Raw genomic sequence first — 15103 nt, 5'->3', positions numbered from 1 at the left:
GTTGCAATCGGACTCGCAAAATTTTTCGGAGAATTCTTGGAATAGTCATTTTATGTCCTTTTGTGTTTACTGCAAATTTTCACCATCGTCATTTCCAGTCTCATACTAATTGCTTCCTCCCTTTCGGCGCTTGTTACCTGTTGGTTAAATAAAATCACTTGAGTCAGGCAAGTATAATCCAAATACAGTTCGTAAATAAATACATATTTATTGCATCAACCGTAAAAAAAAATATTGCATTTTCTATGATTTAAAATATGCAGCAATTTATGAAAATAAAACCCCCAAAAAGTACAAAATATAAGTATGAACCAATCTAAAAATGTGAGACACGCACGGCTCTAATTTCTAAAGCTAAAACAACACTAATTAAAAATACTACTCCCTCCGTGTCTCAGATTAGGAGTTAGATATAGTTATGACTCGAGTTTTAAGAAAAAGTTGAAGTGTGTAATAAATGAAGTAAGATGGTGGAGTGTGTAATAAATGAAGTGAGTTGGTTGAAGGTGGATCCCTTTTGACATTTTAGATTTAAAAGATGTTTATTAGTTTATTTTAAGATAGATAATGACATTTTGATGAACAAAAGAGTAAAATTGTATGACCAAATATGAAAAATTCTAAATGTGACTCTTAAACTGAGACGGACTTTTATGAGAAAAAGTGACTCTTAATACGAGACGGGAGTATCATTTATTAGTATTATTCACTTTGAGAATTGAGTCATTTCTTTCTTAATGGAGAGGATCACCTACGACAAATCCTAATTCATCTCCTAATACTCCCTTCGTTCCCTCATAGTTGAGGCGGAACTTTTCGGCACGGAGTTTAAGAAATGAATGTTGAGTGTGTTAAATAAATAAATAAAAAAGTAAGAAAGAGAAAAAGGTAGAGAGAATAAAGTAAAAAGTGAATAAAGTAGAGAGAATAAAATAAGAGGGAGTAAAGTAAGAAAGAAGAAAAAGTTCCTATATATGAAAATGACTCAACTATGAAGGAACTTCTCAAAATGAAAAAATGATTCAACTACGAAGGAATGGAGGGAGTACATACAAATATACACGAGTGATGGACGTGTACGTGTGTATGTAATAGAGCTACATCAGTAAAGTTGCGTCTCCTTCCTCATGAACACACACAACAGCCGTTTTAGAAGTTCAGCCCTTCCTATCATTCAACTTTCAGAGATTTATTCTTCATTCGCATTAATTAGGTGAGGGATGATAAAAGTACTTGAAAATTTTGAAAATTTTCAAAGTAGAAAAAAACACAAAAACTACTTATTGGGAGGGCCCTTCCCCCTCCCTTACTGTGTCCGCCAATGCCAACAATAGCAGTAAGATGAAACTCTGCAGTGTATCTTCCTCTCACTCTCACTCTCTCTAAATTCAAAATCCCAAACTCAAATCATAAAGAAATGGAGGCCAAGAAGCAGAAAAAAGAGTTTAATGGCGATCATGTGCGTCTACCGGAATTGGTAGAGCTGGCGATCAATAAAATTTTAGTGGAAAAGCAGCTGCAAACACCGCTTAAGAGTTACGCGAGAAAAATGCTGCGTGAGATCGGGGAGCAGTCATCTTTGGAGATTTTGAAGATAGTGCACTCCTCCAAAACTGTTACGAGCTTTAGTGGTTTTGTTTCTAAGATGGTGAAGAAAAACCACCCAATTCAAGCCGATGCCATTCTCAGCCATTACAACTCATCCCCTCTCGGCATCAGCTCGCCATCCTCCGCCTCCCCGACTATCCCTCGCAGTATTTATTTTATGTTTATTTATTTTTATTTTTTCGGTCATCTCTGCTCTGTTTTGTGTGTCAATTGTTTATCGTAATTACTATTTAGTTGGTTAGGGTTTGCTTTGGAATGTTGGGAATGCTAACATTTTCTAACTCCTAGTTCTTCATACTTACTACGATGTGAATTCTCGATTTGGAGTTTGGATTATCAAACAATTTGAGCGAAATTTTTAATCTCAGCCTCAATCACAACAGGCAGTGAGGGGAAAGGGGTTCAAGAGTTTGTGAGGTCATAACTGTCCTGTTCATTGTTCATGGTTGGCTCTGAGATTTTTTGATTATATAATGGCTGTTAACTTGGGGCATAACTTGCAGTCCATCTTTGCCATAAAAAAATGTACCTTTTTTTCGATGAGTCATTTTGTATTTTTGGATCAAAACCAGTAAGAAGATATTGTATTTGCTGTTTAGCTTGCACTTGGACCTTTGAATGCATGATAAATGTTTTAGTGGACCCTTGGAACATGAAAGAAGTAATGGCTTTGTTGCTCACATAAACAGAAACTGCTATCCCTTTCATGTTGACATTTTTATCATGTGCAGATGGTGAAAGCATGCAAAGGACAGGCTTTCAAAATATAAATCGTCAGCTATCTTTTGAAGATGAGGCTATGGGAAGCCAGAGTTGTATTGTAAGAGATGCATCTCTGCTTTCCCGAGAACATAATGAGAAGTCCGAGCCTGTAACAATAAGTCCACAGTTGTTGATCCTGAACAAACTTGAATATAGGAAATTATTTTTGCTGCTAAGCTACACCAAAGGGTTAGTTAATTTCTGTTGTGTTGTTGTGTGGGACATTCATAGTCACTGAACCTGAAAGAAAAGAGTACTTGACACCACAGGAAGAAGTTGGAAGATCTCCTGAGCATCGAAGATTCTAATAAAGTCTATACTAATAACAGTCTTCCCATGATAGCTTTTGAACACTACATTTGGAATTTTCTTGGTTCCAAGTACTGCGAGAAATCAGAGCGCATTCAGGTGAGTTATGAAGTGGCTGAAAAGCAGCAATGTAATCTGAATTTTTGGGATTAGTAGCTCAAATTTAGGTTACCTAGTATCTTCATATAAAGATATACTACATGTATAAGTTTACTTGTATGAATCTGTTTCTTATTTTTTGTTTCTAGATATCAGAATTTGATACATTCCTTTCTTTCTAGCTGCTACATATACATGTTTTTATTTTTCTATTTTTTTTGTTTGAAATAATTGAAAGATATGAGAATTAGTGAGATTTATTTGGTGTTAATTTAACAGTTGTGTATAAGCTCTTCATTGTTTGAATTTCATATGATCCATTTTCTTTTTTCACTCAGCATCTTGATTGGGATTCTGGGAAAACTCATATCTATAACTGCCATGTTGACCCAGATGGAAATTACTATTTCAAGGTTAGTATTGAACTTTAATGTATGCACTTCTTTATCCAATGCTTGGAAAAGTGAGTATATTTGCATAACAGTATATTTTACGAATTTCAAGTGGCAGATGCTCAGAAGTGTTTTTGACTTCCATTAACTTAAAGAAATGACACTTCATAAGTTGTTTAGAATATTTTAGATTGTTATGATTTGGTGAATCTTTAATCTTGTTTGGTCTCACTATCATGATAATAATTCTTATTGTCACATCTTCTGGGTGATACAGGGGCCATATCTTAATAGTTCGAGAAATCACCTGCAAAGATCATTGGGTGACGATAATGTACTGACAGTAAAGTTTCTAGAGAATGCGGACTATCCGGCACGCAAAATTGTTGAAGAAGGATTGTTTGTTGGTCTAAGGCGTTATCGATTCTTCGGTAATTATTTTATTTACATTTCATTTATAGACTTGGCTTGGATTTCTCTCAAGAATATTTAACATCATGTGAATCATTTAGTAATAGTAATATTTTATAATAACTATGCTATTTCATAGTTTCATAATAACATTAGTAAGTTTATAATGACCATGCTATTTCATATAGCAATTTTTATAATAAATAGAGATTAGAGATATAAAATACTCCCTCCGTTCGTAAAGAGTATGCACTATTTCCTTTTTCGACCGTCCCCAAAGAGTATGAACTTTCAATTTTGGAAACTCTCTTCTCTCTAATGAGGTGCGACCCATTCTCCACTAACAATACTTAAAAAACTTTTTCTATCTCTCTCTCTCTTACTTTACCAATAATGCATTAAAACTCGTGCCGAGCCTGAAGTTCATTCTCTTTGGGGACGGAGAGAGTAATACAGTATGAGTTTATATAGAATATTTATCTACTAAGTTAGTAAGTATTTAATTTTTCCCACAAGTACAAGTGATATTTTTATATATTTATAAGGATCAGTTGCTGTATTTTACCCTTAATTCCATAAAATGTGCATAAAAATACTTTATAACAAATTAATTATTTTTCATTGAATTGTTTTCACAGTGTAAACTACCCAAAAAATATAAACATTTTTATTTCTAATGGAACTTGTACATTCAATTTTTTTTGAAAGTCTTTGTGCATCTAGTTCTTTTCTATGAAATCCTTTTCTACATATAGTGTTAACGGTTTAGGTAAATCCATTAAAAAAAAGACATCTGGAGACTGGATTAGGACTATGGAAGTACAAAGGTTTACAACAAGGACCTACTGAAACAAAGACTTTAAAGTACATGTACCTAGAAAGTTGTTTTGCCTAAGTTAAAAGTAAATGGAATTAGAAAGTTGTTTTGCCTACTGAAACAAAGACTTAAAAGTAGATGGACCTAGAAAGTTGCTTTGCCTACTGAAACAATGAATTAAAAGTAGAGGGACCTAGAAAGTTGCTTCTCCTCAAGGAACTGGCTGAATCAAAAATGAGAAGGAAAATGGTAGAAAAACCCATGGCTCCAAAAGCCAAATTCACGGTAATACTCTCTGAGTTCAATTTGCATAAAAAAATTGTGTACTACTTCATTACAGAATTTTAAAGTGGTGTTGAAATTGCAAAAACTAATTATAGTTTATGATTATTTGGCAGTTTTCCCTATTAAGAGTGTAATTTTAGATATTTTCCCTAACTCAGTAATCATATTGTTCAGAAAATATTATTTATAGCTGTTCTGCTTTGAGTATATCTGAAAATACAGTCTGCCATTGACATGGTTAATTTAATTCAATTATTCTTGACTTCTAACCTCTTAAACCAATACTACATTTAATTGTAGTCAAATGAAGGTTGTCTGGTGGAATCATCTTGAAACAAATTAAGTCTTGAACGAGTCACCACTTTTAACAGAAACACCTTTACAAGTGTTACTTTGCATTTGTAGGCAGCTTTACCTTCTGTTATCTTTGAGGAGTTATTCACTGTCAAAAAATGGGCTGTGGAATATATCTTGAAATGTTTAATGATCTCTATGGTGTTTATACAGTATTCAAAGATGAACTGAGGAAAAAGAAAAACAAAGTCGGGAGGGACAAGGAATCTACCTACTCTGATGTGAAGTGTTATTTTGTCCATTTTGACTCCATTTCATCCCATGATCACGAGGAAGACTATATTTTGTTTCGAAAATCTGTCAGTGAAGCAAGGGGCCTCTTCATGCATGTACACAAACTACCAACCATAGAAAAGTACATGGCCAGGTTGGCGTCAATGTATTTTTTCTTTTATTGTTCATGTAGAACATAAATTTAGACATATATGGAAAGTTATTAAGGCATATTAGAGAAAATAGTAATAGTTCAATATTATCACTTCACAAAGTACCTATATATACAAATATATTACAAGAGACTAGCCTAACTAGGACAGATAGTCGATGTGAGATGTGTAGCTACAACACCCCCTCAAGCTGGAGCATATATATCGATCATGTCCACCTTGGCACACACGATGTCCTGATAAATGTTTCCCCCAACAAATATAGAACAAGATGAACCCAGTTCGTCCCCATGGAATTTTATCTCATCTCCCCGGTACGCCGTGTACCCCTAACAACACTGGTCTCGTAGTTGGCATCCGTAGTAGCATGCGTCCCAATAGAAGATTTGTAGAGCAAACCTTAAGCAGATCAGCTGGAGTCGTAGAAACGAGCTGATAGAGCAGTAAGCAGACAGCGGCAAAAACCCTAGTTTGTCTAAGTTAGAGACGGATTTGCATCCGCTCTGATACAATGCAGAACAATAAAATATAGCATAGATAGCAAAGTGTCTAGACATATTAGAGAAAAGTAGTAGCTTTATTATCACTTGACAAAGCATCTATATATATTACACGAGACTATGCCTAACTAGGATACATAACCAATGTGGGATACTTATTTTACAACAATTCATATCTGTTTAGAGCTTGATCTTCATTATCTTGATGCCCTTCAGGCTTTCTCTTATTCTGTCCAAGACTACAAAGATCGATCTTGATTTTGCTGCTATCATAGTGGAGATAATCGAAGATATACCATTTCAGGTATGAATGTTGTGTTTCAGTTTGATTTCGTATGTTCAACTCCATGATGTTTGTAAAGTTTCTTATTTCCCATAGGAGTTGCATAACTATACAATTTATCTTTCTTGTTCCATATGTTTAGGATGAGAATGGCTCTATTATTCATGACGAGGATGGAAAGCCTATCTTACATACTGATGGAACTGGATATATCTCTGAAGACTTGGCAATGAAGTGTTCGAAAGATTTACACGCCTCAATGCATAATACGGACATTAGTGTTGAGGTCAGTAATTTGCCTTTCTTTTAGTGTACAACTTTTCCATTTTGTTCTCTGTTGTCAGTCATTGTTAGAGAAAAGAAGCAAATGAGAAATTAAATTATCGAACACTAATGAAATGAAATAAAAAATACTATGATTGAAATAAACGATACCCCTTCACTAACTTCCTGCACTTAGACTTTTCCTTCACGGCTCCTTTATGAGTGATGCGTATCACCCGTGAGGGGAAATTGGCACGGTTAAAGGTATTTCAACCATATTTAATTCGCGATGTGTGGAAATTGAGTTCTATATTTCTGCGTCCAAGTACCGTGGTTAGAGCATGAGTGAAGAGTTCAAAGCAATAAGCCTCATGTGTATTACTTCCTTCTGCTTCTGACCTGTCCATTTTTAATTGGACACTGGATAAATTGTTTATCGTGTTTGTTGATGAAGTTGGCCTTTCTAGATAATTGGTTAATCTAGTTTGTTGGAGCCTTATATCATGAAAAAATGATTAGCATGTGTAATTAGCATTTCAATTTAGCTTTTATTAACTCAATTTTATGAAATTTCCCTGCAGCTTCAATTTCTTTTCTTGGATGGGCCTGGTTAATATGAAAGCTTCGACCTTATTTTTTTTTATTTCTCTCTGCTTTGTTTTCACCTGGAGAAGCTGTGTATTACTCTTTAATTTCCATGGTTTCTGCTTTATTAAACTTAACCTTTCCTCACAGATGTTTAATGACTCCTTTGTACAGCTAATATTTTCCGTACCAGATCTTGAATCAGTTGTGTTACTTTATCTCATACTTCTGTGAACTTAATCTTATAATAGAATTGCAAAGATTGATATTTGATAATGATAACTTCTGAAGGATAATCACACTCCAAAAACTAAAGACGGACAAATTCATCCTGTCCTTTTTATGAATGGAAAAACTAGTAAACTAAAAGTAACCTAGCATTGTTTTGTAATTCTAGCTTCTGGCAATTCATTCTATTTACCACAAAAAGTTTCTTGTTAGACAGTTTTGACAATTTTTTAAGTTCAGCATTCTCTATGCTCATATTCTTAGCTATGTGCTGTTTGGTTTCAATCTTTCAGCCTCTACTGATTCAATGCCGCTTGTTTCATGATGGCTTTGCTGTCAAGGGGACTCTGCTGTTGAATAGAAAGGTAATCATACTTCATTTGGTTCTGCTAACACCTTATTTAATTTGAGGGAGCATAAACATAAGGTTAGCTGCCAGAATAGCACCTCCAATGCGGGTCTTTCTCATAACTCATGTTTAAGAATTGGTGCCTGATATGTAGTTTTGCATGCACCATACTTTTCTTTGATATTTTTTTTCTTCAAATTGTGGAATAACCTGTTAAAGGAGCTCGAAGCCTGGGACTGTTTTCGGTTATGCTTAATAAATTTGTTTTTGATTAAATCCCTGGAACGTTTGTGAGCAAATGGTAAATCAGTCAAGAGTTATGGGAAGTGGTATTTAATTGTGGATGGGGCTTGGAAGCAGATTTCCTCGTATGTTACTTGGTGATTTCAAATTGTAGGGATTTCAGTTTCTCCTTGCATTTGATGGAGTTGTTTTGTATAGTTCATTCTGTATTCTTTATTTGGGTCTTCATCTTACAGTAACACAGAAAAGATGGTCACCCTGGTACGTATCTTTTAGTACGTATCTTTTACACATTACTAGTTAGTTCTGCAGTAGTATATTATGTGCTAGTGCTCAGTGTATCAGCTTATTACCTTTATACTATATGGTCTCCTTTTCTATCGCTATTTCCTTCTTTTCTCATAATATTGTATGAACTTTAGTATGACTGTGAGGATAACGGTCTAGTGTTTCCAGTGGATGTGTGAGGTGCAACTGGTTAGAGATGTTTTTTTGTTCTCTGGACGTTGTGATCCATTTCTTCTTCTTCTGGCAATCGATTGCTATAGCTTGAACCAGGAAGAATTCAGATTAGGCCATCAATGATTAAGGTGCCAAAGGACGAAGCACTGGAGAGTGAAGAAATTTTTACGTTCAACTCTCTGGAGATTAACACCATTAGGTATCTTCCATGATAATTCAATTCTAAATACTTTGCTTCCATTTTTCCATTGATGATGCTAAGGTGCTTCATAAGATAAGAGGGTACCTTCCAAATAAATGTATATATGAGTTGACCAACAGGACATATATGATGACACCACATGTAATTGAAAGGTTAATGATCTCAATTGAACACAATAAAACCTTATAGTTCTTGTATTTCTCAAAGTATGTTTGAAATCTGATAAGGTATTTACGTCTATTTTTCGTTAACACTGTAATGAAGATAAAAATCTAGTCAGGTCTCCTCACTTTTTATGGTTGGATTCTTCCTTGAATTCTATCTCAATTCCTAATCATCAAGGATCTGTATATAGTTATGTACTGTAAACAGGAGTTCCCTTTTAGTTGATATATCTCTGTTTTGTAGTACTATATATTCAGTTAAAGGAAGCCTATTATCCAATGCCTATTTCTCCTTGGGAAATATTTCCTAATTCTTATCTTCATCTATCAGTCACAGACCTAACCGCAGTTATCTTTCAAAATATTTGATTGCTTTGCTGAGCTATGGAGGGGTTCCTCAAGAGTTCTTTCTCAATTTGCTTAATAAAGCTTTAGAAGAGACGCGAAATGTCTTCTCCAATAGGCGAGCGGCTTTGAGAGGTACTTCTTGAAGACACTTTATAGTTCATGTCCCAATGGTCATTATCATGTTTCCCGCTCCCTCGATTTTCTCAAATGTGTTAATATTTCCTAGTTCAGTCCTTCAGATTTTAGCAACTAGCCTCTTGCTTCTTTCCATATAATAACTGTCTCTTATTGGTTTATATGAAAACATTGATGCAACTTGTTTGCTAATAGAAAGATGGCTCTTCTTGCAGTTGCTTCCCTTCATGATGACTGGGCTTTAGGTTTTATAGCCCAGAGAATGATTTGCTCCGCGGTACCTCTTGATGAACCGTTTCTCCAACATTGTCTAGTGACTTTGGAAAGTAGCGAGAGAACTAAACTTAAAGAAGGCAGGATACCAGTGAATGAAAGCTTTTACTTAATGGGGACTGCTGATCCGACTGGTGTATTACATAATGACCAAGTCTGCGTTATCCTGTATGTAAAAGTGCTTTTTCTCCTGATGCTTTCTTCACTATATCTGGTCCCGTGGGCTGCTAAATCCACTTTCGAATGTTGCATTGCAAGTTTCATATTCTGATCATGGTTTTTGTGAGTTATGATTCAGTCATCCTGCACGTTACTTCTTGTAGCAAATAAATATATTGCTGAGACAAGATTAGTAAGCATCTCGTAGAAAATTGAAACACTTTTGTGTTCGACATGAATTTAGACGCTGACACTTTGGTTCTCTCTTTAACACTTATGCTTCTCCTGATATCTTATTTTTGTTTCTTTGAATTTTTATGAAGTGTATATAATGAGCTCTCTTCAAAAAATAATTCTCGTTGATGACTTATTCTGTGTAGTGATAGCGGTCAGATATCAGGGAATGTATTAGTATACAGGAATCCTGGAATGCATTTTGGAGATATTCATGTCATGAAGGCTGTGTATATTGAAGAATTGGAAGAGTTTGTTGGCAATGCCAAGTATGGCATTTTCTTCTCAACCAAAGGCCAGAGATCAGCAGCTTATGAAATGGCAACTGGCGATTTTGATGGTGACATGTATTGGGTTTCCAGAAACCCTGAGGTTAAAATCTATAACTCCTTTCTCCCTGCCACCCACCCCCTCTTTTCTTCTGAATTGACACATTAAACTGCACATTACCTGTGGGTTTGTATCTTTTCTGGTGAATAAATGTGTCATAAGTTGTTGATATTTGCCCATTTGCTTTTAGTTCATAGTTCTGTTAAATAAATACTAAAGTCCAGTTTTCAAAATTAGTCTCGTACATTTGCCCAAAACACTTTTTGGTCAATTCACATTAAGTGACATTGTACACAGAGTGGAATTACATAATGATGGCAAGTTATGATGTCTCATGCTAGAGGGTAGCAGCCCAGATTAATAAAGATTCATTTTTGTTTGTTTACCTATTCCTTAGTTTTCTTTTAGGAAATTATGTTTAGGTAGTTTATGTATTTTACAGGGATGTGGCAATTTTATGCACTTAGAAGCCTAAAGTATAATAGCATTAGAGTTCTGCCCAAGCTGTTATGTAGTAATTAGTATAATTGGTCATTGTTAACTTTTATAACTTGTACTAGTATAATGATGGGGTTTGGAGATGTAAGTAAAAATTGTTGAAAATCTCCTCTTAACTGTATTTTTTTAATCAACCCTTGCAGCTATTGAAATTTTTTAAAGTAAGTGAACCATGGAGTCGTGTGTACCCAGCCCCACACGCTGAGAAGAAAGATCTGCATCAGTATTCAAGTTTGCAGTTAGAACATGAACTTTTTCAATTATTCCTTGATTCTAGGACACCGAGGTAATCACTTTTGATCACAGATGGGAGTATCTTTATGACGCATGCTTGTTTATTAGTAGTTCCATAAAGTAGTCCATGCACAGTCTATGAATTTTTTATTTCAATTAGAATGACGCACAAGCTATCTTTTCGGAGCATGAGGGAATGCTTATTCATTTTCCAAATTTAAGACCAACTCCAATTCTCCACCAGAACACCAATTTGGTGCTATTGTCACACCATTTAGCTCCAGTTGAGACCAAGTTTGTGCTGGCTTTAATGGAATATCATTTTTGATTCATTGAGAAAATTTTTGGAGCTCAAATTGCGTTAAAGTGGTGCAAAACCCACGCCATAATGGTCCTATTCATTCGAACTATCCTGCAATGTATACATTTTTTGTCTCCCTCTTAAACTATCCTGCTCTTTAACTAGCTAAATAAATAGGTAGGAAGCTAAAACACAGCTAATGCATCAGAATCCTTGTGTTCACTTTGATAATACTGTTGTGTTTGCATAAATTCTAATAGTACTATCGAATTTTTCTGTCATTTTCCATGTGCCAGCCACACCATGGGCATTGCAGCAGATAGCTGGCTCACATACATGGATCGGCTGCTGTCTCTAGGTGTTGATCGTACAACCGAGAAAAATTCTCTGAAAGCAAAAATGCTTAAGTTGATTGACATCTACTATGATGCAATAGATGCACCAAAAAGTGGCAAAAAGGTAGATTTTGGTTTTATTTTAGATTGTTTTGAGTGAGCTGCTTGTTTCATGTAGTGGCCCTGCTAGCATTCCTAAAATGTGTTATTTGTACTCAACCAGATTTGTTTTTGCACACACTTGTATGCTAGTTCAAAATGCACTATTCTTTTACAGTATATCCATTTCCCAGAAAATCTGTAGGCTCCCCAAGTCGCTTGAATTTACATCTGTTCTCCTTGGAAACTATTAAAACTATCTGTGGTGGTTAGTCCAGCTTAATATTGTCTTAATGTATGCCATTTAGTTATCTCAAGGACAGATGTTTGGTAAATTTATGATTTTGATTTTTGGTGATGATGTCAATCAACAAAGAGCTGATTCCATCTCTATATAAAGTTATGCTGGATTTAAATATCACATGGTTTGCCTCAGCTGATATGATTGAGACAACTTTTGCGAGTCACCTGTGGGTTAACCATATAGCTTGTAGTTTGTGATAGATCAAAATATTCACTCTCGTACTGATAGAACAAATAGGTTTCAAGTATCGTAAAAATTATTCAACATCTTTGTATACCACAGAAGGTAAAGAAAATCATTTAAATTAAGGATTGATTGATTTATCTATTATAAGGAACATATTATAATGTTATTTCACATAAATAAAGTACAGATTGTATTGGTAGGAAATCATGGAGAGTAGTGAGGAGATCCTAAATCCTAATGTCAGTTTACTTTGTTGTTCTTCTTTCATCCTTACATCTCTCTCAAATACATATAATTTGTACATCTATGTTACCATGTACCAATAACAAATTATTGTCTCCTTGGGAAACAGATCAATCTACCTGATTATTTGAAAGCAGAATTGTTTCCGCATCACATGGGAAGAGTGTTCGAGAATAGCTATCACTCCTCCTCCATATTGGGTTTAATATATGACAGAGTACAGGAATTTCAGAATGCTGATGTTCCTGGAAAAGGTGAGTGTTCCTTAAAATCAATCACTGACATTCCTAGCAAATCTGACAATATCACGCGCATTCTTATATTATCATGAAGTATGCATTGGTTTCAAACGTGAATGGTGATGCGAAGTAAGGTGACCTTGCTCTTGCAAGAAGCATCAGATTTGTGGCAAGTACAACAAAATGCTACTATATTTATTTATTTGTTTTTTAATGGTGTAGAAATCTGGAAAATGCCATGCTTTGACATTCCAATCCCTGAGGATTATCTCATCAAGTGGAGAGATAGGTATAAGTGCTATTGCGGGGAGATGGCAAACGCCCTAAGCCGCGATGATGAAGTTAAGAATGATGCTGCTGATGATGTGATTAAAAAATACAAGCAGGTATGATATTTTTTCGAATGTTTATAGAAAGAAGGCATTTATAATGAGATATACGAAAATGCAGTTATTGTACGATGCTCCTGAAATGGAGGAAAGTGCAAAGGATACCACCGTGTTGTATGAGGAATCCCTTGCTATATATCATGTAACATACGACATGGTGGAGAGCGTGGAGAAGTGTGGGTTTGCTTGGAAAGTAGCTGGATCTGCACTGTGCAGTCTCTATGCCTGGAAATCAGTTGCTCACAAGGAGAAGCCGTTGATGATGTCACCGTCAGTTCTGCGCGAATTGTTGAAGTGAGCACTTAGTCGGTCCGTTCCTATGTTGTAACATGGTATTGCATATTAATTGTCTAGGCATTACAACTTACCTTGTAAAGTATGAGAACAATGCGAACAAGGCCTCGGCTTTATGGGGACTTGTTTCGTGTAGATATTACTACCTCCGTCCACCAAAATTTGTCCTATTTTTCCATTTCCGTCCGTCCCCCAAAATTTGTCCCATTTCACTTTTATCATTTTTGGTAGTGGACCCCATCTTCCACTAACACATTCCTATTCACATTTTATTATAAAACTAATATATAAAAGTATGATCCACGATCCACTAACCTTTTCAACTCACTTTTCATTACATTTCTTAAAACCCGTGCCAGGTCAAAGTGGGACAAATTTTGGTGGATGGAGGTAGTATTATGTTTCAACCCATTCCAACCCCTGTGCTATTTCCGGTTGCAACAACTCCTTCTTCCCCAACCCCTTCTACATCACCCAATCACCAAGCTTGTGGCGTTAATCCTCCTCATCTGCACTTGTCCAGTGGCTTGGTGACAACGGCGTTAAATTTTGGCAACTCTTGAATAACGATTTTTGTTTGTTCGTGCAAGACTAAAATGTTGAAAAATTAATATTATGCACAAAACTAAAAGAGCTAATAGCGAAAATTATACATTATGAGAAAACTAGAGATGAATTATACCCACAAGTATAAAATATTGTTGAAGTAATTGAGCCAACTTCAACCAGCTCAGTACGGAAGTTAGTTGGTTGTAGATGTTAGTAAGATGGTTAAGTTAGTTGTTAGGATTGTAGTTTGTTGGGAGAGTTATTTATGTGAATTCCAATTTTTGTGGTTTTAATTGTTTGGTTTGAAGGACTTTTAAGTGTTTCATATATTCAGTGTGTTGTAAGTTTGCCTTTATAGGTGATAACTCATGGCACAGCGGACAAATGAAGGTAAAAATGTAAACAATAGTTGGTCAACAAAGATTATATCCGAACTCTCGTTAAATATTACTAATGTGTCTATCGAATCTAATGTCTCTATCTTCGAAAGAGCTTCTTCATGTGGGTACCTCGTACACCTTAATTGGAGTCCGGTAGAAAAAGTTATGACTATTTTATGAAGATTGTGCATGGTAGTGATAACCAATCGAGTTGATGAGTTGCAATTCGTGAACCAAACGATCTATTGGCTCGGAGTAGCATGCCCAAATTGCACTCGGTGACCTACTGGCTCAACCCAACGACCTCTGACGTGATTTTTTCCTCTTTTTAGCTTAGTTCATAACCTATATTAGATATATACTTCACATAATTCAAATTCTATTAGATCTCCACGCCTTAAAAAGTTCTCTAAAGTTCATAATTTTGAGTCATTTATTTTTGATCCTTTCTTTTATTCCCGTTTTTTCTCTCATTTTGTGCCGGTGGAAAGAAAATCCTAGAGATCCACACAAAAGGTAATTGAAGAAGGTCTTTATGCATCTAACAAAAGATTTATCCACCTTGATATTTGTATTTAAAATATCTTTATTAGGGTTGACATAATGGGTAGCGGGTAATTCCCATTTTGACTCGATACCTGCCGGATATTGGGTACCCGCTACCCGGAGATAATGGGAAATGGGACGGGGTCGGGTAGTATGTTCTACAGTTCTAGAGTTTTGCGGGTATACCCGTTAGTCCCGATAATATCTGATATTATTAATATTAGCTATATATACAATCTTTTAATACTTTATAAAATCTAAGTATTCTAAAAGATCTTTAGAAGCATTTTTATATTCCAACGAATATTCAATTGAAAACTCACC

The 15103-nt window shown here is 35.3% G+C and overlaps 1 protein-coding gene across 1 annotated transcript; it reads left to right on the top strand.

The window, feature by feature from the left end:
• The first annotated feature begins 1115 nt into the window (after nucleotides 1-1115).
• Nucleotides 1116-13482, top strand: LOC125216708 (putative RNA-dependent RNA polymerase 5). The gene is made up of 18 exons (XM_048118472.2): nucleotides 1116-1754; nucleotides 2340-2559; nucleotides 2640-2778; nucleotides 3117-3191; nucleotides 3448-3601; nucleotides 5191-5404; nucleotides 6140-6227; nucleotides 6349-6492; nucleotides 7577-7648; nucleotides 8424-8536; nucleotides 9035-9183; nucleotides 9402-9627; nucleotides 9999-10224; nucleotides 10824-10966; nucleotides 11512-11674; nucleotides 12492-12636; nucleotides 12844-13007; nucleotides 13072-13482. Exons 1-18 carry the CDS (start codon nucleotides 1418-1420, stop codon nucleotides 13306-13308), a joined length of 3009 nt encoding a protein of 1002 aa, XP_047974429.1. The 5' UTR covers nucleotides 1116-1417; the 3' UTR covers nucleotides 13309-13482.
• The last annotated feature ends 1621 nt before the right edge of the window (nucleotides 13483-15103 follow it).

The sequence above is a fragment of the Salvia hispanica genome, chromosome 3 (assembly GCF_029641045.1).
Source record: "Salvia hispanica isolate PSC_SH4W2 chromosome 3, Shi_PSC_v1, whole genome shotgun sequence".
Classification (NCBI taxonomy): Eukaryota; Viridiplantae; Streptophyta; class Magnoliopsida; order Lamiales; family Lamiaceae; genus Salvia; species Salvia hispanica.
The sequence above is the reverse complement of the archived record's forward strand: the minus strand, read 5'-3'. Positions and strand labels throughout refer to the sequence as shown.

Bases quoted from the DNA above. Each gene is read 5' to 3' on its own strand.
- LOC125216708 (XM_048118472.2), top strand. From the start codon at position 1,418: ATGGAGGCCAAGAAGCAGAAAAAAGAGTTTAATGGCGATCATGTGCGT. The intron at 1,755-2,339 runs GTATTTATTTTA...TATCATGTGCAG, and splicing joins CTCCCCGACTATCCCTCGCA to ATGGTGAAAGCATGCAAAGG. The intron at 2,560-2,639 runs GTTAGTTAATTT...TTGACACCACAG, and splicing joins CTGCTAAGCTACACCAAAGG to GAAGAAGTTGGAAGATCTCC.